The 26467-nt window shown below is 47.4% G+C and overlaps 3 protein-coding genes across 3 annotated transcripts; 2 read left to right on the top strand and 1 right to left on the bottom strand.

Moving 5' to 3' along the window:
- Positions 1-1767: 1767 nt before the first annotated feature.
- PtA15_15A226 (uncharacterized protein) lies at positions 1768-2357 on the top strand (the record flags this gene model as incomplete). Its single annotated transcript, XM_053163411.1, has 3 exons — positions 1768-1866; positions 1959-2162; positions 2226-2357. The coding sequence occupies 3 exons, from the start codon at positions 1768-1770 to the stop codon at positions 2355-2357; spliced, it is 435 nt and encodes a 144-aa protein (XP_053027389.1).
- Positions 2358-5298: 2941 nt separating this feature from the next.
- Positions 5299-6249, top strand: PtA15_15A227 (uncharacterized protein; the record flags this gene model as incomplete). Its single annotated transcript, XM_053163412.1, has 6 exons — positions 5299-5359; positions 5483-5538; positions 5623-5754; positions 5835-5948; positions 6020-6100; positions 6166-6249. 6 exons carry the CDS (start codon positions 5299-5301, stop codon positions 6247-6249), a joined length of 528 nt encoding a protein of 175 aa, XP_053027390.1.
- A 14512-nt stretch (positions 6250-20761) lies between these two features.
- Positions 20762-23112, bottom strand: PtA15_15A228 (uncharacterized protein; the record flags this gene model as incomplete). The annotated part of the gene is made up of 7 exons (XM_053163413.1): positions 20762-21178; positions 21443-21517; positions 21580-21799; positions 21868-22226; positions 22290-22448; positions 22513-22805; positions 22869-23112. The coding sequence occupies 7 exons, from the start codon at positions 23110-23112 to the stop codon at positions 20762-20764; spliced, it is 1767 nt and encodes a 588-aa protein (XP_053027391.1).
- Between the last annotated feature and the right edge of the window lie 3355 nt (positions 23113-26467).

Consider the following 26467-nt stretch of genomic DNA (forward strand, 5'->3'; position numbering starts at 1 on the left):
CGGCCAACTGCCTTATATGGCTGTCGACCGGGAGGGACTCCTCTGGGTTGAGTCTCGACTGCTTGATATCACTGTTGAGCGGGAGGTACTTTCTAGCATGGCGGGCGGTGTACAACCATTTGCTCGAAGTTAGTGTGCGGTGGTGGGAAAGATGATGTAGGGGTGTCAAAAAAAAAGGCGGGGGTCCAGGGTTTGAGAAGAAAGGTGGGATTTATCCTCTTTTGTCCTCTTTTAATTTCCTGATTTCCTGTTTTCCTGGATGTCCTGGAAGGGCATAGGAAGAAGGAGATCAGGTCCGCAGGAAGCGTTCCAGGTTGCTCATTTTTCCTGGAAACTCCGACCTGGAACGCTTCCTGGATCAATTTTGAAACCCCCTCGCTGACATCTCCCAGCCAAAATGGGCTTTATGATTTTATGTAAACAGTGGCATATGCAATTTTGAATACCATAAATTTGAGTAGCTGATCTTTCAGAGCGCGGGCAGCTGGAAATAGGAATACTACGCAGGTTCTTGATAGCTTCTTGCGATTGTGCTTTGAATTCGGGGGGCGCCCCAATCGTCCCGGTGTGTACCTCATCAGATGAAAGATTCAACTAAGTAAGCGAGGAAGACGTTTTTGAGTAAACATGAAGGTAGGGCAGCAAACCTGCTTAGGCTAAGACTTCTTTCAGTGCCTCGGTAGTTTCTTCTCCAAGTTGAAGATGAGAATCGAGCTTTTTCTGATATTCAAGCTGGGCTTCTTGCTTCACTTTCAGGAGCATGGCCTCCCTTTCTGCTTCAAGAGAAGCTTTCCGGGAAGCCCTTTCTTCTAGAATCTTGTGCCTTGCGTCTTCCAACTCTTTGCGCAGCTGTTCTTCTTGAGCACGTCTGAGCTCCTCGTGCGTCTGTTTATAATCTTCAATCGGTTGTTGTTTCAATCGTTCCAAGACACAGCCTTTCTCTCTAATGCTAACGTGCGTTCTTGGCGCTCTTTACAAAGAACCAGCTATGCGTTTGTGCAGAGGATGCCGATAAAAATGGTATTACAATTAGAAAGATAGGTAGAAACAGAGCAACAAGATGACGAAAATCATTACCTCTGCCTCGTACTTTTGCTTAACTACAGCCGCCTCTTCGCGTCACTCCTGCAATTTCCGATCAGCCTCGAAGCGCGTTTGTTGTTTTTCTTCCTCAATCGCCTGCTGATGTGCAAGTCTCTGCTGAGCTTCTTGTTTCACAAAATATCGTTAAAAAGCAAGTGATTTCCGCGTTTATGTAACTCAGCGAGAAATAGAGGAAAAAGGAAACCAAGCTATCAAGAAAAGATCAGCCTGCCAGGAAACGGCCACGGCCCAGGAGAGCTCCCGAGAGTGCGTGGCCTTTGTTCGGTCCGGCCTGGCCGTCGAGTATGTGTGTATGTGTGTGTCCATACGAAATTACACAGCCGGTCCAGTGCGTCGACTCGAAGATTTCCTAGGAAACGACAACTGACCAGGCCGTCTGGAAGCTCGATGATGACGACGATGATGCACACTCCGCACCCAGCCAAAGCTACCTTGGTTTACATCTGGTTGCTTATATAACTGCTCCTCCTCGTTCTTCTTCTGCTTCTATCCCTCAGACAGTCATCCTCCACCGAAACTTTCCCTGACCCTCCAAGTACCTTTATTATTTCAGTTGTTCTTTCGTCGACGCAGCGCGTTGCCCTTTTAATCCACTTTCTTATACCATATATTACACTCGGTTTATTTATTTATTTACAAAACAAGGAAGCCCGACAGGACAAGATGATTTTCGGAAGCCTCTTCTGCCAGTTCGGATTGCCACTGCTGGTATTGATAGTCCTGAGCGCCACCCAAACCAGTTCATTTCCCCAATTCCTTACCGTAAGCGCACTCACCCACTCGATTCACCAGACAAAGACACTAGAATCTAACACAAAAACTTTTCTTGCATCTTTGTTTTTCTTCTTCCTTAGAGCGATCCATACGGCGGAGGCTTCAACGGCGGCGGTCTGGGCGGGGGTGGATACCGCGGAGGAATTGGTGGAGGTGGCCTTGGAGGCTTTGGGGGTGGCTTGGGTGGCCTGGGCGGGGGCGGTTTGGGCGGCTTGGGCGGGGCCGGCTTGGGCGGCTTGGGCGGGGCCGGCCTAGGTCTGGGCTTTGGTGGCGGTTTAGGAGGAGTGAGTGCTGACCTTTCTTTTGATTACATTTCCAAGAGACTAACTGCCCCTTTTAATCTCCAGGGCTTTGGCAACCGTGGATATGGATATTACTCGGATGCTTCTTTCAATCGTTTCCCGCTGAGGTCCAGCACACTCTACTGGAACTCCCTACTCTCACTGGCGGCGACAGGAATACTCACGCTGCTTTGTTGATTGTTACATTCTGGATTGATTTTAAAATTGGGCTTTCTGTTTTCTGTTGATATACACTTTCACTTTGTCTTTGCGTTCTTAATATAATTTTTTCTTGGTTTTTCACAAAAATGCTCTACAAATTTATGGAAAAACAGAACTATTTGCCTACATGTCTATTGAAAACCTTTGACAGAAATTTTTTACAAGGGGACCAAACACCCCAAACAATAAATTTGTTCACAATTGCTGAAGAGGGTTTGTCAATAGCAAGTTTGTTATCCCAAGGATTGGCATTGAATTTGAAGCCAATGAGCATAGCTCTTCCCTCTCTTTGAGGCCTTATGGTGTGTTGAGGCACTTCCTCAATGCACTTGAGACTGACAGCCAAATCCCACTCTGCAATAGCACTGGAACCCGTGGGGGTACCTGGCAGCTTCAATGTATCCCTTCCCCTGCCCGGAGGGCATACCCAACCTGCGTGTCCCAAATTTAGACATCCTGGACAGATACCCGTTGGTACGGGGCTACCCGTCTAGCTTGACGGGGCACGGGTACCTCCCGTCTAGATGGGCACATACCTGCCATCCTGTACGGTTTACCTGCAAAATGGCTTGATTTAGACAGCCTGGACGGGTATGCCCGCAAACAGGCCTCCAGACTCCATACATATATAAAAAACTCTACAGTTTGTTGGAATCCCTGTAGGTGCACTGCCAGCATATTTGTCTGGGATGAATTCATCCCAGTTTAACTGGGATGCACTCAACCAATTTAAAATGGGTTGATCTCATCCAATGAAATATAAAACCAAGGGGGGTACCTTATATTTATATTCCATCAGTTGAGATCAACCAAGTTTAAATTGGTTGAGTGCATCCCAGTTTAACTGGGATAAACTCAACCCAGCCAATTATGCTGGCAGTGGTGTTGGACTGTCCCTGTCCATCTCTAGTTCCACGCACTGAGACATGTAAATATGGAAGATATTGAAGTTGTTCCAAATTCAACATCCAAATGTCATCCTATCAGTACCAGCACCCCTGATTTAACATCACCAAGGCCAGCAACAAAGAGTTTATGGGTTTGGAGTCACTTTGAGATCTTTGAACAATCCAAGGTTCAGTGTCAATCTCTGGAGAAGAAGAAAGGTGGAGATCCCTGCAACTTGAGAGCCTATTGAGATCTGTTGTTTGGTACGCCCGTGGTACTTTCAGATGATGATCAGAGGGCAGGATTGCCTTAATGTTTTGATCAGAGCCTTACAGGTAGGAAAAGTCTTGCAAGTGTGAGATTTCTTGCAATAAGCTACAGACAAACCAAAGATGATTCTTGCTATTGAAGACTCCAATCAAGGTTGCAGTTTATTGAGTGTATTTGTTCCTGGAGGCCACAAGGGTGTGATCATAATCCACAAATGGAGCCTGCTGGGTATTTGGAGATTCCACACTCCAAAAAGCCGGTGCCCCCCAAAAAAATGTTGAACCAAATTTTGGCCCCTCACATTCAGGACTGTAAAAAAAGTGTGACAGCGGATTGCCTTTTGCAACTGTATGGTTGTCAGTGCCACTTTTGAAAAAGTGCGCGCCAGCTGGCACCTCCAAACCAACAGAAGCACTTTTGGATGGGGGCACCAAGGGGTGCGGGGGCATGAAGTCTTTTTTTTGGTAAAATCATACAATTTCAAGTAGATCAACACTGGTGTGGTCTTTGGGGTCCCAGTTTGAATCCTCATTGGGTTTGGTATTGGTTGTATCAACATCAATGACCTGGTTGTCCTAGTTCAGACTGATATTCTTGAAAATAATTCTCTAGAATTGTAAATGGTAGATTACAGCTAATAAGAGCTTTGACAACCCACTTGAGGGCCACTTGTGAAGTATCTGCGTCTCATCATTTGATAATGGAAGGAAGTAGTATTCTACTGATTGGCTGCACTTGCTATTGGAGGGGATCAAAACAGATATCTGGCCATTGTTGTCATTGGAGCAACACTGAAACAGATACTGTATCTGCAATGTATTGGCATGTATCTTTTCATGTATCTGTATCCCAATGAAGATTATTTTCTGACCTATTTGAATATAGGGCTCATGCAATCCAAAAAAAATGTTTTTTAGCTGTGCAAGTTGGTAGAAAACCCCGTGATACTTTCTGTGTATAGTATTGGTTTCAGCATTGATTGGAGGATTTGGCAGCAAAACTTTTACTTCTCAACTCTTTCTCTTCAACCTTGAAATCATTTTTTAAAAAAGCATATCTGTCTTTGGCAGGAAGATTTTGAGAAGTAATAGTATCCTTAATGTGCACAAATAGATTAAGGTGTGATTTTGTTTGGTTGGAGATTTTGTTACAATATGTGCAATTGGCTATTTGTACTCTTGACTTTTTTCAGAGATTGGTCATCTGGAAGCCAGCCCATTTTGGTCCATGGGAGACTGTTGGCTTCAACCAATCAGGTGCAGCAGGCAAGTTTCTAGTTAGCAGCATATTAAAGCAGATTTGGGACTTCAAATCAATGAATGAGGCCAAGGTGGAAGGCCACCTAGCTTCCTAAGAGTCAAGTGAGAAGCACCCTCCACAAGCCTTGGCGAACTTATATTCTCAGGGCCATTGGTGATTCAAACTCCATCATTTATGGCCCTGGGACTTGTTTCAATTGGTTTTTAATGTCATCCTTTCCCAGCTCCTTACAAACTTGTATTCCTGAGGGCGCGCGGACCCCTTTTTCAGGAAATAGTGCGCGCCTAGGTGCGCGGGTGCGGGGCGGGCGCACCTAGGCGCGCCATGAGGGCTGGCGCCGACAGCCATAAATGGGGCCCACCGCTTGGTTGGCGGTGCCGCGGGCTTTGGTAAGCTCGGGCCGCAGCGGTGATCGCTTCGGGCTGCCCGGCTCTGGTGAGACTCCCAACTAGGGTTGTAGGGGCCACGGGGCCAAGCAATCGGGGGGAGCAGCCGCCGAATGGCCCATGACACGCCCGGGCCGACCCAAGTACCTCTGATCGGACGGATTCACACCAAAGGTAAATAATCCATCACCTCGAACGAATCACCCGCCCATCCGAGCCGCCTACTCACTCCCTCGCCCACTGTGTGAGCTCCCGACTGACACCCGTGTACCTTACGTCTTTTTCCGCTCAAGGTAGGCGTCATGAAGGTCGAAACATGCTCTTTCTCCGGATACAAGATTTACCCATCAAAAGTTTGCCTGCTCTCACTCCTCCCTCGTCCGACTTGGAAAGAATCACTTATTCCTCCGACCTGTTGCTCTGCTTTTACCACCTAGGGTAAACTCTATGTCCAAAAAGACTCGAAAGTTTACCGTTTTATTCGGTCTAAGGAGGAAAGCCTTCACCTTCACCGCAAGAACCCCCGAAAGCTATCATGGACCGTTGTCTTCCGAAGAGTCCGACGCAAGGTCAGCCGACTTCCGCACACTTCTCCACATTTCAACCATCTGACCAGATCTGTCCCCTTGACTCTCCCGCTTCTCTCCAGGGTGTGACTGAGGAAGTGGCCAAGAAGAGGTCCAAGAAGTCCATCAAAGCTCAGCGAGGAATCGTTGGTGCCGATCTTGCTACCATTCTTGCCCGACGAAACCAAAAGCCTGAGGTAAGCTCGCTTCCAAACCCACAGAAATCATTTTCCTCTCATCTGAGGTAATCCTATCCTTCACATCTCAGGTCCGAACTGCCCAAAGGGAAGAGGCTATCCGAAAAGCCAAGGAAGAGAAAAAGAAGAAAGCGGAGGCTGCCAAGAAATCGGTCAGTATCTTATCACGCTCCTCTGCTGCCTGGTTTTCTGACTTGAACAACTTGTTATCTTTCAGGCCGTCAAAGCCCCCATGGGCAAATCAACTGCTCCCAAGGTATCTAAACAACAAGCCAAAGGAGCCAAGCCTGCCAACCGATGAAATGTTATTCCCCCCTTCCCCTAACTTGAAATCCATTCTACACACAAGCGGTACTATGTGAGGTGGCCGGCTGACGCCTAGAGACGCCTGGTCTCCACGGGAGCCTGAAGTCGATCGGCAGTCTCACAGTCAGCAGAGAATCTGCCGAGCTACGTAGGGCGGTCACGTCCGCAGGCAGCACTTATCCGGTAGCCCACGCTAGAGTAGCGTGCCACCCGAATAGCTCCAGCCGAGTGGTCCCCAGACCCACCAGAGGGCCGCCACAGAGCAGCGGCCTTCTTGAGAAGGCCTTCGTGGCGAACAGGATATGTATGTGACCTGAAGTGGTACAAGGGGCAGCAAAGTTGACTTGAGTCCCTCGTACCCAGTTTGGTAGAGAGGCGCGGACGGCGTGTGCAACCCCACTACCCCTAGTAGAGGGACTTGCGAGGCGAACTTAGTCAGTCCTCCCTTCTGAGTTGGCAGGCTGGCTCCCCTCGCGCGAAGCGCGAGCCTCCGAAGGAGGGACTTGGGAGTAAGCGGGGAAATTTGGCGTGAGCGCTGAGGACCACCTCCAACCATTTGGCTGGTGTCAAACTTCAACACCACACTAAATTTGCCTCCTGTGGGCCAATCAGGCCGCCCTGGTGCCAGATTGAAGGCCTGCATCTCGCCTTCAATCCTACATAGATCACATGTCTTTAACTCAAACGGTCTTGAAGTTACAAAGCTTGTAACATCATCTTACCAAGATTCTTGGATTGTCCGTACATTTGTACATGCGAGGCAAGTACATAAGAGCTAAGTACACATGCCAAAGTGTACAGTTATGGTGGCTTCTGTACTATGTTTTTGTCACGGTACAGGTAGGATACAGCAAGTTTATTGGATAGTGGAGTGTACAGGAGTGAAAAAAAACAAGAGTTTGACTTTTGGAAAACAGCTCATTGTGTTTTTTGAAAGGATGTCTAGCACTGCTCTGGGGAGATGGATAGATGATGGATGGATGGATGGCTGCGCAAGCAGCCAGGCTACAAGGCCGTGCTACTCATGACCCCGTATGTTGCGTGAAAAATGTGTAGGCATTGATTTAGTGGAATTTGGGTGCTGGCCAGGACTACGGTCTGTCAGCTCTCACGCCAGAATTTGCCGCTTGGGGGCAAGCCTTTCTGTGAGACAGAGACCCTGCGGGGCTCTCCTCCAGAGAGGCTCGGTTAAGCTTGCTTGCAAGGACCCCAGAAGGGGTCTTTCAAGCCGCCTTATGTAGGCTCCAGCCAAACTTTAAAAAAAGATACGTGTACACAATGAGTTATTTGAATTTATCTATTCTGCCATCATCACTTTTGCTTTTTAAACCCCTGTACAGGATTAATATGGGTTTAAAGGTGTCACTACACATATTTTTGTTGATGCATTGATCCAGGGTAGCTGTAGGTAGGGGCTGTAAAGTTTGGATACGTACATAAGGCGGCTTGAAAGACCCCTTCCAGGGTCCTGACTTGCGCAAAGTCAGCTTTGTGGCCTGAGAGCAGAAAATCATTTCACCCCAGAAACTCAGAAAACCGTAATTTGTTTTTCAACATGGATAATGGCCTGCATCTTGCCATCATCATATATGGTGTTCAAAATTCCATCTCACTGTTTACATAAAATCATATTTGGCAGGGAGATGTCAGTGCTTAAAGTGACATCTCCCAGCCAAAATTACAGTTTATGATTTTATGTAAAAAAATCTGATGCAATTTTGAACACCATAATAGTCTATTCAAATTGTTAATTTTGAACTCAAAAGTTATCTTATCTATTTTTAAGTTGCTGTTTTTGGGGCTCCCTTGTTGACCATCATAATCAAACTGCATGATCTGTTGTAAAAAAACCAAATTAAATTTCTTGTACCTTTTCTCCTTCTTTTCCAACCAGCACCAGGGGAGATATGTTCCCACTCCCCAGGGAGTGCCAGAGCTGAATTTTATGTGAGTTTTGGACGGATGTGAGCCTGATGTGGATTAGTAACCCATCCCCAAAATAGTAAATTGGATGGAGAAGTTAGTGAAAAGTCAGTCACAATTGATTTGGAAGTCAACACAATGTTGTGTAGAATTCTTTTGTTTTCTATGTACAAATGTAGGAAGAAATATGATGAAATGATATTTCACCAAAGTCCAACTCATCAATTGCTCCTGTTTACTGATTTTTAAGGATAGCAAAGCAAAATTCCCATTCTCAAAAGTAATTCCTCCAAAAAAATGGGTCTCTTGTAATTCACATTATATGCCCTGATGTACAAAATTAAACTAAAAGTTGACTTGGTATTATTGGGTTTAGATTTTTGGAATGTGGTAATGTTGCAGTCATTGAAATTGAAACCCATCTTCTTGGAAATGTGGGAATTAATTTGAATTTGGCTGATAAAAATGACAAAAAACTGTTTTAATAGGGTGAAAGTCTGAGTTAAGTCAAGGTTGGATTGTGGTGCCAATTCACTTTGGCCATATATCCTGTCCTCCTCATGAAAATGATCTAGTGAATTTTGTATTTTTTTGCTTTTCAAAATTCACATGTGCACATGCAAGTTAACCTTTTTGCACTTTGCTAATAGTCACCCTGATGTACGCGCGTACATTGAGGTGGAAATATCACAGGATGGGCCTTTCACAGCCACATGAAAAGTAAAAAATTTGTTTTGAGACACCAATTGTCCCCCTGATGTACGCGAGTACATGAGGGGGAAAAAATCACAGGCTGGGCCTTTCACATCTCCATGGAAAGGACACACTGGTCATGGAGCCAAGAAAGGACTATATTCTGGATGAGTTCTGGATGAATTATAGATGAGTTCTGGATGGTTTTTTTGGCAAGTTGTGGTTTATTTCAGGATGATTTCCAACTGATTTCCACGCTGACTTCCAGTCTTGCTCATACCTATTCAATATTGCTTTACCAAAGGCCTCCAGCACAGTTATGGAAAAAAGTTACGGTAAGGCACTCCCTGGGGAGTGGGAACATATCTCCCCTGGTGCAACCTTAACTAAAGAAACCAATAGCACAAAGTACAATTAGGGATTTCATTGTACAAGAAGAGAAGTTTTACTGGATTTTCTTTTGTCACCAGAAAATCAGGTTTACACAGTACCAAAAAGCTACATATCACCCAAAATGCCCATCAGGACAATGATGGATTCCATCTGTTTGGATAGTCACCTGAGTGTGATACTTTTCTTAAATCTAATTTTAAGAGGTGATTTGAGTTATTTACCCATGCTGTCAGCCCCGCGACCCAAGTCTCTCTACTGGAGTGTTGCCCCCGCAACATCTCCAGAGAGGCTGCTTAAGGTTGTCAAAAGACTGAGACCAATGTTCAATGCATAAGCTCTCAGCCTAAGATGAGGATGATACCACAACTTGGACAGTCTTGGAGTGCTTAGCGGTAGCCCCTCTGGGCTACAACACCCCCCCCTCTTGCCGTAGACCTAGTATGCCAAAAATAGAAAAAATGAAACACAACAAAATAAACAAAAGGAAATGTAAAAGACACACAAGAGGGAAAAATGGACAGATTTTCTTTATCAATCCATCATTCTCTCAGTGATACAAAAATACCAGGTGGCATGCATTTTGTAAATATATCCGCAAGCTGGTGTTTTGTGCATACCCACTCACCCTTTTTTTGAAAGAGTACTTTGTTAGTAATGTAAAAATCTTTATCAGTGTGACACATCCTCTTGTTTGATGCATTGTCAGTGGTGACTTTAATAGCTGATTGGTTATCACAGAAGAGATAACCTACAAAATCCTTCCTCAAGACATCTTGTAGGAGGTGCTATACCAATAGAGGTTGCCTAGTCGCCATCCCCAGCAACATGTACTTGGCTTGACATTTCAAGGATGCCACTGATTGTTGAGGGTGCAATACCAATAGAACAGGGCAGTGTAGGAAGGTGATCAAAATACCACATGATGAGCATGAGAACTCTCCACCCCACAAAGCATCTGCAAAAGACTTTGAAGGCTTGTTGTCAGTACTCACCAACAAAGACAATTGGATATCACTGTGTCCCACAGCATAGATAACCAGGTGTTTAATCCAATGGTTAAACCTGGTTTAGCTGCAAAACACCCCAGGAATTTCATGGCGTAACAGATATTGGGCTGCATTCCCACCGCCAGGTAGCTGAGGGACCCAATGACGGACAGTCACAGGTAGTTTCCTGAGTCTGCTGTCACTCCATCTTCATCCATGGTTGTGTTGAAACCTCCTGGAAGCAGTGTTGCTGCTATCGCAGTGCTGTCCCAGTGATCTTCCAGACTCCCCTCCACAAACTCTTTTTGAAACAGTCGGAAACCACCACCCAATCAAACAATATTAAGACCCACAATTGAGTCAATTCCCTGAGAACATTTAATCTTGAGTTCCAATTTCTTGAGGAGATCTGGCAGTGTACTGGAGGCTGTTCCAACGCTCTTGTCTACATGTAGCCATACTAAACCTGCCTCCTCTGGGTGGTGAAGTCTATACAGGCTATTTTTGTATTGGGATGGAGAGTAGCCAAATTTGTTGGGTAAATTTTAAGGTGTAGCCACCAGCACTGTACCACCTGCCTTTTGCAGAATCAGTGCATGTCCAGGAGGGGCTTTCATAACTTCTGGAGGTTTGGCCCATACCTTCTTGTCAATGGGTGAGTTGAGATATTCCACCACAAAATTGAAACTCTGGACTGCCCATCTGTATGCTGCCACCACTACCAGAAAAAAAAAATAGGGACACAAAAGTTGCCGTGGGTAAAAATGTGGTGTTGAAATCTTTGCCTTCAACCTGGGTGAAACCCTTCACTACATATTGTGCCTTGAACCTCAAACCAGACCCATCCACCCCAGTTTTTGTAGCAAACACCCAGCATCTCCCCAGTGCCTTCTTTTCTTCAGGTTTCAATTTGAGGATCCAAATTCTTGGAACATTGCCTCATCAATATTGTCAAGCCAATGAATGATAAGTTCAAAAAGTACTGGAATCCAGCAAATGAACTTGCAGCTATCAGACTTGTTCTAGACCCTTGATATATGATTTGCTATCTCTGCCACAGTCTTCAGAATAAATCCATTTTGCTATCTGCCATTGACAATTCTTTGGGGAAGGTTAATTCAGCCATCCTATAACTCTGGAACCAATTTGTTCCTCAATCATTTGTCTCCAAGCCAGCCACTCCAGCCATCTCAACTACCAAGGTTAAGAATATTGACAAAGATCTCTCAGGTCTCAACAAATACATATCTGGTAGCATGTCTGGATCTCAATTCAATGCTCCTGAGCAGGGCATAGCACGGTAGTATTCAACACGTTTTTTGGGCCCCACAAATACCGATTTGTCAAATATTCGAGTATTTGGAGATATTCAACGGAAAAACTTCCAAAATACATTAAAAACACCAAAAAATTACATTTTTGGTGTTTTTGACTTATTTTGGCCCATTTCTGGGCCATATAATTTTGAGGGGGTCATCCATCAAATTTATAATGGTGCCAAAGGCGCTTATAATATTGCCAGAGGCATATCTCATAATGGCGGACGCACTATTCAGAGTGCCGGACGCACTTTTGATAGTGCCGGATGCACTTTTCATAGTGGCGGACACACTTTTCATAGTGGCGGAAGCACTTTTCATAGTGGTAGACGCACTTTTGATAGTGGCGGACTCACTCTTCAGAGTGCTGGACACACTTTTGATAGTCCCGGACGCACTTTTGATAGTGCTGGATGCACTTTTGATAGTGCTGGATGCACTTTTGATAGTGCTGGATGCACTTTTGATAGTGCTGGACGCACTTTTGATAGTGCTGGACGCACTCTTCATAGTGGCAGACGCACTTTTCATAGTGGCGGACGCACTTTTCATAGTGGCAGACGCACTTTTCATAGTGGCGGACACACTTTTGATAGTGGCGGACTCACTATTCAGACTGCCGGACGCACTTTTGATAGTGCCGGACGCACTCTTCATAGTGGTGGACGCACTTTTCACAGTGACGGACGCAATTTTGATAGTGGCGGACTCACTATTCAGAGTGCTGGACACACTTTTGATAGTGGCGGACGCACTTTTCAAAGTGGCAGACGCACTTTGCATAGTGGCAGACGCACCTTTTGTAGTGGCGGATGCACTTTTCAAAGTGCCAGAGGCAGATTTTTTTTGTGTTGCACCAAAGCGGCTGGTATAGGGCCTGTGCAAACTCATCTGGGGCCTTTGGGCCCCAAAGAAGATTGCATTGGCCCTCTACGCGCCCCTTTGAGCCATTATTCAATTTTTTCAAATATTTGAGCTTAAATTTGCCCAGGCATTATTTGACTTGAATCAAATTTGAATATGAATACTTGAATTGATTTGATTCGATGTGCTATTCCCTGCTCCTGAGGCCAAATTTGATTTGTATTTGGAAGCACAAAATATCATCTGCAAACCCCATAACAACCAGCAGTTCAAGATTCTTAGGTGGTGGCAACACTGAAACAAGTACAATACATGAAGCGTATATGGTAAACGTTTTTCATTGAAGATGGAGACCTACATGCCCTATTTTTTGTTTTCAGTCATCCTACACATAATCAGGGCTAAAAACAAAAAAAAGGACTTGTAGGTCTGTATCTTCAATGAAAAACGTTTACCAGATACACCAGGAAAAATCAGTAGTCACTAGATGACAACTGACATGACACCTGCTCCAGCTGGCTATCCAGCCTCTAGTGCAATTTTCACGAGCTGATCCTCAGCTTTGTCCCAGGCACAGCTGCCTCCAGTCTTGGCACAGGACAAGCCACTGCTCAGCCTTTGCCTGAGCAAGAACGGGCATTGATAAATGCACACCTGTCCTCCGGGGGCACGCCCACGACCACGCCCTTCGAACAGGGCGTGTGGGACCGCGCACCCTTTATCAAGGGCGTGCACGCCCCCACATAGGCGTGCACAAGCGTGCACCGTGCCTGCTCGCCGAGAGCCCCTCGGTGGGCAGGCGCAAGTACATATACCTGCTCGCCGAGAGCCCCTCGGCGGGTATGGTGTATGTATCCCTGCTCGCCGACAAGGATAACTCTCGGCGAGCAGGTATACAAACACCTGCCCGCCGAGCCTGCTCACCAAGAGCCTCTCCGCGGGCAGGTGCAAGTATACCTGCTCGCCGAGAGGCTCTTGGCGAGGTGGGATATGTATGCCTGCTCGCCGAGGATTTCTCTCGGCGAGCAGGTATAAATGCACCTGCCCGCCGAGGGGCTCTCGGTGAGCAGGCTCGGTGGGCAGGTGTATGTATACCTGCTCGCCGAGAGGCTCTCGGCGAGGTGGGATCTGTATGCCTGCTCGCCGAGGATTTCTCTGCGCGAGCAGGTATACATGCACCTGCCCGCCGAGGGGCTCTCGGTGAGCAGGCTCGGCGGGTAGGTGTTTGTATACCTGCTCGCCGAGAGTTATCCTTCTCGGCGAGCAGGCAAGGCTCTCGGCGAGCAGGTGCATGTATACCTGCTCTCCGAGAGGCTCTCGGCGAGGTGGTATCTGTAACTGCCCGCCGAGGGGCTCTCGGCGAGCAGGTATACTTGCATCTGCCCGCCGAGGAGCTCCCGACGAGCCATGGTGCACGCCCGTGAACGCCCATGTGGGGGCGTGCACGCCCTCGCACGCCCATACAGGGGTGTGCATGCCCTTTCGCCCTTTATCAAGGGTGTGCGGTCTCACACGCCCTTTTCAAAGGGCGTGGGCGAGGGCTTGCCTCCGGGGGACGGGTGTGTGTCTATCAACACCCGTTCTTGCTCAGGCAAAGGCTGAGCAGTGGCTTGTCCTGTGCCAAGACTGAGGGGCAGCTGGGCCTGGGCCAAGGCTGAGCAGCAGCTTTGCCTGGGACAAAGCTGAGGAGCAGCTTGTGAAAATTGCAAGCTAGAGGCTTCAGCTGTGCCAAAATGGGCACTGAGCTGTGTGCCAGCCAGCCCTGAACTAGCAGATGGAGTAGCTTTGGAGCTGAAACCAGAGCTGTGTTATGTCAGTTGTCATCAACTGACTACTTTTTTTTCCTGGTGATACGCTCCATGTATCATACTTGTTTCAGCATTGGTGGTGGGAAGGGAATGCTTCTCAATTCCCATCATTTCCAGAATAATAGGGGGTATCAAATATGACCACATCCACAATTATGTAATTGACTGGTTTGAAAAAATCCACCATTTTTAAAACATGCTGGTCCTTCTTCTACCCCATTTTGGGATCCACTGGTGAACAATTTCATTTTTGGCTAATTGACTGGTTTCTAATGTTGAGAAGATGGCCATAGCCAATCTTTGTATGCTCTTGACTCAGCCATCTCCAGAAGTGTCACAAAGTCTGTCACATGAGACCAGTGTTATCCAAGCGTCCAAACTCAATATCAATGACCCCCAACTACCCAAGCTACAGTCATTGGAACATGAAGAGCACACTTGGATTGCTTTCAGCAACAGTGGGTCAGCTACGCTACCATAGCTGTCAGCGTAGCGTAGCGCAGCGCAAATGCACTATTTTTTAGCGTAGTACTGTTAGCGCAATCGCGCGCATCTGTGCTAACGCTACGCGCACAGGGTGCAAAGCTATTTTAGCTTTTAGCGTAGCGTTAGCGCAGATTCACGCAATGGCGCTAACGCTAAGCACGCAGGGCGCAAAAGAGCATTTGCTACGCTGGGCTACAGCGCTTTTTGAGGCAAAAAAGGCCTTTTTTCCACTAAAAGCGCCTTAGCGCAACATAGCACAGCGTAGCAGCTGTAGTGTAGCGCTAACACTAAACAAAAATTGGTGTGATTTTAGCGCCACTGAAAATTAGCGCAGCGTAGCGGCGCTAACAGCGTGCTAACGCTATTCAAAAAAGGCCAGCACTTTTTGCCGCTACGCCAAACATTAGGGCTAAAATAGCATAGTTTAGCATAGCGGCCCACTGTTGCTTTCAGCCAGTGTCAAAAGCAGTACCAACAACGGAAAGATAATCAGATTGAGAAAAGATCAACTAAGGACCTAGCTGAGTTAATAGAGGCAAACACAAAAGCAATAAAAGATAAAGTAAAAGCTCTTAAATGCTTGTAAGAGAAAAGCCCAGTGGGCTGAGTGTGCAACACCTAAGAAGCGTTGAGTTATGCTTGGAAAGTACAGAATGAAAAAAGTGAAATGCACTGAGAACTTCAGCCTCCTTAAATGCTTCAACAGAAGAGGAGGCGCTCACGGACTTGTGCACACCCACCAGTGGTGGGCATTGATATAAATAGGCTTCAGTTTTGGGACAAGTTGTATTTTTTACAAATTATCTTATATCATCTCCATCATCATCACATTACCATTTTATATACACAATCATTACACAAGTCTGGTAGCCTTAGCTCAACAGACTTAAAACACAAAGAGAAATAGAAATATTAATTGCACAAACTTAACATCTAATTGTGGATTTCTCATATTTGATACCCCCTAATGCTCATGATTCCAATGACATTGGGGGTGTCCAAGTTGACATTCTCTGATAGTGGATGTGTTCTGGACAATTATCAAATGCACCTCAATGAAGAAACTTTGGATGAATTGTTGTACACTCAAGATTGGATCAGAGCAGCCAGGGGCAAGAGATCCTAGAATTTACTTTTTTTGTATTCCATTCATTTCTTGTGACCAGGCACTCCCTGTACCCATCCCTCCTTGGTGAAAAAATATGTGCTGAAGCAAAGAGTTTAGTCTTCTTTGGGCCACCAGTTGCAGGGTTTTACACTGGGGCTTTTGTGTTATTTTGTCGTATTTTGACTTCAATGTCCTGTAGCACCTACAACAGAGCATCTTACAAAAGAAAAGAAATTGGGGGAGTGGAGCCTACCTTCTTGCCTATCATTCCTAAAAAAACTATTTCAAAAGTAGTAATATTGAGGTTTCTAAGAGCACCTCCACCCAGGGAGGTAAAACTTGGTTCCTAAAACCCCGGGATGGCAACTCAATTTTTGCATATATCAAACTGTGCAGATCTGGCACAAACCCGTGGGTGCTATAATAAATACGCAACTAGAAGAAACCAAGTCACCAAAAATAAAGCAGCACATCAAGAGAGATCTTGATGACTGTACTCAATGAAAGGTATAGCCAATCATTGAGAGACTGCCAGTCATCAAGAGGGCTCTCCATGTCCAGTATTGAGACAGCTCTCAATGAATGCTATTGCAAGTCAATGATAGAGCAACCTGTGTAGAGATATTCATTGATAGCTTTTGATGACTGAGCTCTCCTGATTACTCAGTTTTCTTGATGACCAAGCTCTCTCAATGACTGGTATAGCCAGTCATTGAGAGAGCACTCAATATTCATCAAGAGAGCTCTTGATAGTCATTGAGAGAGCTCTCAATAGTCATTAATAGAGCTCTTGATAGTCATTGAGAGAGCTCTTGATAGTCATTGAGAGAGCTCTTGATAGTCATAGTTCTCTCAATGACCAACCTCTCTATAGCCATTCATTTAGAGAGCTCCCAATAGGCATTTTTCTTTTGATGACCAAGCTCTCTCAATGACAGGTATAGCCAGTCATCAAGAGAGCACTCAATAGTCATAAAGAGAGCCCTTGATAGTCATTGATAGAGCTCTTTATACTCATTGATAGAGCTCTTTATACTTATTGATAGAGCTCTTTATAGTCATTGAGAGAGCTCTTGATGACCAGTCTAGCCGGTCATTGGTAGCTTGCAATGTTCTCAATGTTTGGTATATACAGCAGGTCATTGATAGCTTTTGATGCTCCCAATGACTGGGCATAAATTGAAACAGGAAAGCCAGTCATTGATAGGTTGTGTTGCTCTCAATGACTTTTTTTATGGCAGGTTGTAGCTGTACTAGGGTTGTTGTATGTACTGGAGGTGGTAAGGTTGGAGGGGGGATGAGCTGGGAAGAGTTGCTAGCGGGTTGCCAGATGTAGCAACCAAATGTCAATTTTTCCCTCCAGAGGCAAAATAGAAACTTGTTTGCCACCCCAGGTGGGTGGTGTTTTTTGGGTTTGAATTGGTAAATGCGGGATAGCAACCCGGTTTACCTCCCCAGGTGGAGATGCTCTAAGCGTGTTTCAAGAGACCCATTTTGGGGGGTTTGAGGGTTGTGAAAGGGGTGTGATGGTGGTCTGCCCCGGCAAGCAGCCTGTAATTCCTGTGAAATATTGGCCAAATTTACAAGTGCTTTCAACCTGATTTATGGCTTTTTTTGAAAAAATAAAAATAAAAAATTCAGAATATGTACAAAGTCATCAGGATTCTGAAGGTGCCATTGGCTTGTCAATTGTTGAAGAGGGTGGGGGTCATCTGTGGGGTTTCATGGTTCACACAGCCATCCCTCCCTGGCGGGAGGGTGCTCACACCCTGCAAGCACAGGAGGGACTTTTTAAGTTCAGCTCTTAGGTATGACTCTGAGCCTGTTTTCTGCTTTCACTATTCAATTGCTAAAACTTGTGCAAAAGATCTTGAAATACATCTCAGTCTTCTAAACTCTTGCCAAAACTTGCCCACCTTGGGAAATTGGGGTGTTGAGCAAGTCCGAGCTTAGCAAAGCCTCTCAAGCGGGGTCCTAAAGGGACTCTCCGTAGCAACAGTGGGTAGTTATTGCTACAGTAACGCGTAACGTTTTTTGGCCGTTATTGTTATTGTTATTGTTACCAGTAACGGCAGTGCGATATCAATATCACACCAAGAGTTTCTTTTTTTGCGACGGCTGTTACTATATCTGAGCGCGTAGCGACAGACATTGGGCAAGATAACAAGCAATAAAAGGCCAAAATGGGGCCAATTTGGCCTTTTGTTGCTCAATAACGCGTTATCCGCTGGATAACACGTTACTTTACTGGTAACGGCCTCAAAAAAAGAGGCCCGCTACGTTACACGTGATGCCGCTGTTTGCGGGTTACTGCTCACAATAACGGTGCAAAAAGTAACGGTGGGTAGTTACTTTACAAAAATCTCGCAGATATCGTAAAGTAAAGTAACTACCCACTGTTGTCCATGGGAGAGGCTTACGCACAAAGTTGGCCGCGTGGCCTGAGCACTTTGAGAAATTCATGTAATTTTTGCAATTTTTAGACTCCAAAGCTCCTTGAATAAAACCATTATTATTGAAAGTGCTTCCAAATAAACAGATTTGTAGCCTTGCTTCTCAGGCATCTTCTACTGCCCTTTTGGAGTGATTTGGCTCAAAATGAGCAGTTGCTTGCAGGTTGCATTCAGCCAATCCTTGGATTTTGCCAAGTACAGATTGACAGACCGGTACAGTGCCCCCCATGACTTCTCAACTACCCCTACAGGGTAGGGATGGCCATGGGTACCCGGCACCCATTGGCGGGTACCCGTTTACGTGCCTAGTACCTGCTGGCGGGTGCGGGTGCGGGTGTCTGGTTTTGTAGAGAAAAAGAGGGCGGGTACCCACCCAGGTACCCGCCCAGCACATTTAGATTTCCAGGGCATCAAATGCGCCGCAGTTGTACTGTTGGATTACACGTAATCCAACAGTACAACTGCGGTGCTGCAAAGCAGGGTACCCGCCCCGGGTCTGAGATTCTTCAATAGTTCCGGCGCCGCCAACCAGTTCCCTCAATCCTCCTTGCGGCCATCTGATACAGTTGCTTCCTGTCCGTTTGCGTGCAAACGGACAGAGGTCCTGTGACACTGTTTCAGACTTGTCACAGGTCCAATACATATCTGATCGCACTCACCACCTCAGATCCTTCTGGTACCGCTGGTACCGGCGGTAAGTACCGCCGGCACCAGCTGGGCGGTGCCGGGTGCCCATTTTGGCTCAAAAAACACCGGGTACCCTGGTACCGCTAGCAATACCCGGGTGCCAATGATCATCCTTAACAGTGGGTACCCGCCACCTGCACCCGGGTACCCGCCTTGGCGGGTGCGGGTATCTGACATGAGTGAAATTCCAGGGTAGTACCCGCACCCGCAGCAGGTACCCGGGTGCGAGTGGCCATCCCTACTACAGGGGGGTTCCAAATTTTGGAGATTTTTTTTCCAAAAATTATTTTAAAAGTGGGCTGATGCTGGGCTCTTTTTGGCCCATTTTTTGATGCAAATGTCACATTTCACCAACCAGACCTGGTAACATGCATGATGATAGTCCAAATTCATTGAAATTTCACTGGACTCGCTGCCAAGAGAGCAATGAAGAAATATTCTTCACATTGCCACATTCCAAAGAGTGTACTGATGGATATGGCAATCATCAATAACTAAGGAGGTACATATTTACATAAATACCTACACCTGTAGTATGTATGTACATAGATACTTTGGTCTCTAAATACATAATGAATATTCTATAAGTCCATAGAACATGTCTGTAACCACATACTATGGTCTTAAAACCAGCTGTTCCAAATTTTGCATCTGAAAAAAATGAAACTTTTTTTTGAGGCATTGCACAGACTTCAAAGTTATATTTTTGAGTTCTCCTACGTCTGTAGGGCTCAAAAATGTATAGTTTACATGTGATACATTTCTGGTGACTTTGAACACATTGTTCAAAGTTCAAATTTTTTTTGCAGGTGTGGGGTAGTTGAGAAGTTGTGGGGGGCACTGTAACCATTTGGATCATTGGTTCACAGACCCTTTCACGCTTTGTTGAGATATTGAGCTGGGTAAATACATAGTATCTGATTTTTGAACTGTGTGATACTTATGTATGTAACTAGCACAAGATCTATCCATTTAGATATCCAGTCCCAAAAGGGTTGGATTGTTTACAATGGCATTTTTTACACAAAGATTATTGGGAGGGGATGGAGCTATTCTGGAATTTCAAGCTGTGCTAAGAATCTTTGGAGCCTTGCGCTTCTCATGGTGCCAAGGGCCAGATGGTTATCCAAAGGCTAATGGGGGATACAGTGGGATGAGATCACTCCCCAGCCATTTGGCTGGTAGCTCTCCCCCTCGTGAGCTGACTGTAGGTGCAAGTCCCTCCCTTCAGCAAGCGGGCCCTTCAGGCCCCCCCGAGCGTAGGCATGAGGGACACTGAAAAAAACTCAAGAAACTGCTGCCAGTTGACATGCATTATTAAAAAGGGGCCTTTGTAATATTGCATGTCAACTGGCAGCAGTTTCTTGAGTTTTTTTCACAGTGGGAGGGACTTGTTAAGTTCGGAGCGAGGCTGTTGGAGAAGCCGCTCTATCTAAGAAGATTGGGGTGAAGCCCACTTCACACATCCACACATGCATCGGAGGCCTTCCCGTCACTCCGGGATCCCCCAGATGTCCTCAGATCAGGCAGATCTAGGATTTGGGACAATCAAACGCTGTGCGAAATCTCGAGGAATCCGAGTCTCCAGACAGTCGGCAAGTCCTCAATGAATGGCGGCTTTGGACGCGGTGAATTTAAGCATCATCCGCGCGGCTTCGATCGCCTGTGCTCCTCGGCCGGCGCCCATGGACAGGACCCAGACCCACAAAAAACCATGAATGGAAGATGCAATGCGAAGAAGAAGAGAGAGTAACAAAAAAGGGGGGGCAAGTGTGTATGTGAGGAGGCTACAGGAGGCTAGGGTCCATCAGGATGGGCGGCGCGGCCGGGGGCGGCGAGTCGAGGGCCGGAAGCGGAGGCGCGGGGGCCGCCGGTGCGGGCCCGGCTGCGCCCCCATCAGGACCGGGAGCGGCGTCGAGGGCGGGCGGAAGAAGCGGGGCGGGCAGGGCGAGGGGCGGAGAGGCGGGGGCACGGGCGGAGGGGGAGGCGAAGAGCGGGTTGGCGGCGGAGGACGGGGCGGAGAGGGCGGAGAGGAAGGGGGCCAGCGGGCCCAGGTCGAGCGGGGCTGGAGGAGCCAGAGGCGGCGAAGGAGGAGCAGCCGGCGGGGCGAGCGAGGTTAGCAGGGGATGGATCTCGGAGGCCGATGGTGCTGGCGGAGGCGAGGAGGCGAGTGCGGGAAGGTCGGTGGGGGCCAGTGGGTCGTCCTGGCCGAGCAAGGAGGAAGCCAGGTCGAGCGAGAAGTCGGGGAAGCCTGGGATACAGGGGAACGAGGGCGGGGCGGGCAGGACGCCGATGTCGGGCGGGTCGGCCGGGCCTTCGTCGTCCGTGGCCGGCGCGGGCCGGACCCGCTTCGGGCGCCGTGCTGTGGGCTCAAAGCTCGGCGAGCCCTCGTCCTCCTCGCCTCCCCCCGACTCGCCGTCACCGCCCCCGGCCCCGTTCCGCGGCGTGTACCGCTTCATGTTCTTGACCGAGAAGCGCGCAAAGGCGTCCTTCAGCCAGGGCTTATCTTCAGGATACCCATGCCGCTGCCACTCCATCGTCAACTGTCAATGCCCACCAGTCAGCGGCTCGTGCAGTTTGGAGCGAAGGAGAGGAGGGGACGGACGTTGCGGGCCTTGTCTTTGAGGCTGACGTTGTTCTGGTCCTTGAGCGTCTCCGAGATCTCCCCGCCGCGGCCATGCCGCTTCATGATCTGGGCCATACAGTCGTACTTGTTCGAGTGCAGCCGGACCTCCTCCAGCAGCAGCTCGTACTCCTCCTGGGTCCATCGTCTGCGGGGCGCCGATGTCGGGCCCTTGCCTCTTCCCAGCCGGTACGGGTTGTATCTGTTGGCCGGACAAGACACAGATTGTCAGGCCTTGAGGAGGGAAGAAGAGGGAGGGGGAGCCGGTACCCTTTGGAGCCTTGTTCGCCGTCCTGGGCGTACTCTTCCTCCGACACAGGACCCACGTTGATGTCCACTTGGACGCCGGACGAGTGCGGTGCTGAGCCGGGCGAGGCTGGGGTGGGTATGGCGGGGCCAGCGAGCGGCGACGAGGGCACCGGGCCGTCCTCGCTCTGGCGCGCCCGTTTCTTCGACTTCCCCATCGATGGGGGCGCAGCCGACGACCCACCCGTCTGCTGCTCTTGCTCCGCCGCCTCGTGGTCTACCCGGCTCGCACAGCGATGCAGGAACTCGAGCGCCCAGACCGCAAACTTGCTGTACGGATGTCGGCGCTGCAACAGCGCCAGATCGGCGCCTGCTCCAATGAGCTGAACGATGGAGAGCAGTGTCAGCTTGTGGGGACGGGCAGGGGAATGGGCTGGTTGGCGTGCCTCTTCTTTGGTCTCCGTGGCCAGCTTCTCAAACTCGATCTCCGACTCCGCAGGCACTTCTAGCCCGGAATAGCTCGACAGACTTTCGACGAACAGGTTGGGGAGGACGCGGGAGTCGGCCTCTTCTTGGCCGCTCTGATCGAGCCGTTGGATGTAGATCTGTCAAGAGAGAAGAGGTTAAGGAGAGCCAAGGGTGGGCAGTGAAAGAGAGAGAGAGATGGACCTGGACTTTGAGTTCGTTGAACAGTTTCCAGCTCTGGGGTTCGAGGACCATTTCGGGGTCGAGGACGAGGGGCAGGAAGCCCTCGCAGGCGAAGACGATATCGTTTTTCCCGTAGGCCTCTTCGCCGGGCATAGCGTAGAGGACGTATTCGGCGACGAAGGCGATGTTCGCGCGGCGGATGGCAAAGTAGACGGGCGGGAGGCGGGAGGCGAAGGCGGTCTTGAGGGTCTTGTTGGCGATGCACTGGGGCCAGATGAGGGCCAGGGCGTCCTGTTTGAAGGGTGCGGCCGATGCTGTCGAGCCTCGTCAGCTTGCCGTGGTTGTTTGCTTGTGTGTGTGTGTGTGTGTGGACTGACCATGTAGTTCACCGAACTGCCGGTCGAGGTTCCGAGAGATGGCGAGCTGGTCGTTGGCCAGGTTGGCGGTCTGGAGGGACTCCCAGACGCCCTCGAGGGCCTGCTGGGCGGCGCTGTTGAGCTGGTCGCATTGGACTAGCTTGGACTTGGGCAGGCGGGGCTTTGCTGGGGGTGCTGGCGTGGGCGGTTGCTGGTCGAGGGTGCTGAGGAGGAGGGGGTCGAGGGGGATGCTGCTGTTGACCATCGCTCGTCTTCTGGCCCTAGCCGGATGAGACTGCTTAGGTTTTAGATAGGGTTGGTTCCCCACCCAAAAAACTGGGGAGCCCCAGAGACTCGCCTGGACCCCCTTCTCCTTGTTCCATCACATCCATCAACAAATCTTGCTCGCCCGATCTCCAAAGTTCTCCTTCCCAACCTAGCCAAATCAAAGCTCTACCCTTTGACTGCTGGTTAAGCTAGGACCCTGGAAAGCCCCTATGGAACACAGTAACCTAAATTCCAAGATTTTTGAAAAATTCACACATATTTGGAGCCCATTCATACATGTTTTGTGCGTAGGTGCAGAGCTTTTTTCAAAAAATTCATACAAATTTTGTGCGTACGTTTTTTTTTGCCGCAGGCGTGAAGAAATAATCCTAGAAATACTTTTTTGAGTAGCCATTTCTGCTACATACCTAGAGGAGCAGTGACAAAGGTAAAAAATGGAAGAAGAAGATATTTTAAATTTCATATTCAAGTAGAAAACTGCATAGACTATCATCAACAACTGATTGTTACTCTTCATCTACATTTTTATTGCTTTTTTTGAGAGCTTTTATCTTTGAAAATTTGTTCTTCCAGTGTTCTAGAAAAGCAATTTGAGACATTGTAATAAGAAGAGAATGTGTCAGCTCCGGTCTCTTTGGTGACGCGGAGTTGATAGGGTTTTAGATTGGTCACACTACATTTACTAGAAGTAACAAGTGGAAAAAAGTCCAACTCAACGCCAAAGGCGGAGGGACTAGTGTTAAAGCTATGGCCTCCGAATCGGAGGGAGGAGGAAAGAGCGCCTGAGGAGAAAGGCTTGGGGGCAAGAAGAGAGAACAAGAGACCCAGAAAGAGGGTCTAAACTGCTAGCTGTGAGAAGGAAAAAAAGCTTCTCACTACAGGAGACTCACTGGGTCTCAGGGAACAGCGTGCAGAGAACTGATGATTTTTATTCTATCACAGTAGTGGATGAACTATAAGCTGTTTACAACGGGGGGCCAGGTTGTGGGACAGAAGGTGTGACAATGAATATTCAACTGGAAGGAGGGAACGTGTGACAGGTGGAGGAAGAAGGAGAGAAAAGACTGTGAAATTTCAACAACTAGCACCCTTACGTAAGTAAGGGGACGCGGCAATTACTCTGAGTCTAGCCAAGCACCTTTGCTCAAAACAGGATAAGAAAGGCCTATTCTTCTAGGATACAGGTATGAGTACCTGTACCTAGGAGGATACTCGAAGGAAATAGGAAGCTGTAAGAGAAATAGGTCAGTAGATTACTAGAATAAACCCCACTCACTTTTATGGTTTTAAAGTAAGGTTGGCGGGTTTGTATGTGTAATAATCTTGGGGAAAGATCCCCCCCCCTTTTATATTACAGGGATCAGCTCCCTCCTTTGAGTCAAGGACCTGAGGGATCCTTAACTCCAAGGAGAGGAGTAATCCACGGAATTCAGAAGGGGATTTACATAAATAAGTATGTAATCTCCCCATTTGTACATATATTGTGCTTAATCAGGATAAATACATAGAGAGATAAGATTATCTCTCTCTGTATTAACAAATATGTAATCAATGTGAAATAAAGTTAATTACATACTCAAAAGAGTGTGAAATATGTATTTAAATACATAATAAGAGTACATGAAATAAAAGGTACATAATCAATGTAATGACAGGGAATTAGGGGGTATCAAATATGAGAAATCCACAATAAGAAACCAGTCAATTAGCCAAAAACAAAATCTGCCATCCATGGATCCCACAGTGGAGTAGAAGAAGGACCAGCATGTTTTAAAAATGGTGGGTTTTTTCAAACCAGTCAATGACATAATGGTGGATTTGGACATATTTGATACCCCCTATTGAACTCTTGAATTTATGTACATGAATCAATTTTAAAAGAAGTCTTTAACCGTTAGGTTATAAGACATGTACTATGCATTGTAGACACATGGACTTAGTGTCTCAGTGTCTGACAGAATGTAATCTCTGGGAGATGGATACACAATTCCCACCAGCATCCGTAATATTTAAGCCTTTGGTGACTGTGAATAAATGGTGCAGATGTGCTACTTCTCAGCAAGGAAGTGTAGAAACCAGCTGCAATTGGGATATGTGGTTGATACAGGAAGAGCTGGACCAATATAGGGGGGGGGGGTGCAAAAAAAACTGTGGCATCATATCCTCATTCTCATACATTTTTAGTTACTACCCCCCTTGTCCCCCAAAAATCTTCATACAATTGGGGTGAGTACCTTATCCTCCAAATTTCCCATTCATACATCTGGGGTGCATACGTTTTTCATTTTTTGACCAAAAATTCATACATTTTTGTTACTGTGTTCCATAGGGGCTTTCCTGGGTCCTGTTAAGCTGCCATGGAGTAGCTACCCAGTGGTATATCCTCATCTAGGACGCTAGATGTTGAGGGTACAGTAGCTTTTTGACACCCACTCAACAACAGGGCCAACTCTCATCTCATTCACCCCAAAGACCACTCTTCCTGACCAATTTTTTTTCTTTCTTCTCTTCTCACTCCAACTCCAACATACATAGCTTAGGACTTATCTACCCAAATCTCTGGATTTTCCTAGTTTCCTATGAGAAACTTCAAAGAACTAAGAGTTCATTTTGATCAGACTATGTTGCTAAGATTATGTACAATAGTTTTGTGATGCAAAATGAGAACGTGAGAACAAAATAAGAGTAAGGAAATGTACCTAAGAGCAGGAACAGAGCCGCTCTCTACTCAAGAGTAAGGATTGAGATATAGTAAGAAAAAGATTATGTTGGTTGTCAACGGTCTGTCATGGGTGATGTTCATAGTTAGCCCATGCCACTTTTCTGATCTCTCCTGATGGTTCATTTGAGCCTTACTTTGATTGATATTTTAGACCTGAGTGTATGCTTCCAGAAGTGTCCAAGTGATGCTTTGCCCTTCAAACTATTGGGCAGACATCAAAAATCGCCACAATGGCATAAGGCACCCTGGTACCTGTGGCAGGTGCGGGTACCCCCCTGTTTTTTCACAAATTCCTCACACCCGTACCCACACCCGCACCCGGCACCTGCCCTGGGAGGTACCCGGGTGCAGAGGGGGAGGTACCCGGGTGCCAGGCACAGGTACCCGGGTATCACCTTTGATGGCTGGCTGACTGGTCATTGAGAGGTTTTATCCTCTTCAATGGCCGGCTGACCGGTCATCAAGAGTTTTTATCCCTTTTGATGACCGGCCAGCCGGTCATCAAGAGGTTGTATCCCTTTTGATGACCGGTCAGCCGGTCATCAAGAGTGTAGCCTCTTCAATGGCCGGCTGACCGGTCATCAAGAGTGTAGCCTCTTCAATGGCCGGA

This window comes from Puccinia triticina, chromosome 15A (assembly GCF_026914185.1).
Source record: "Puccinia triticina chromosome 15A, complete sequence".
Classification (NCBI taxonomy): Eukaryota; Fungi; Basidiomycota; class Pucciniomycetes; order Pucciniales; family Pucciniaceae; genus Puccinia; species Puccinia triticina.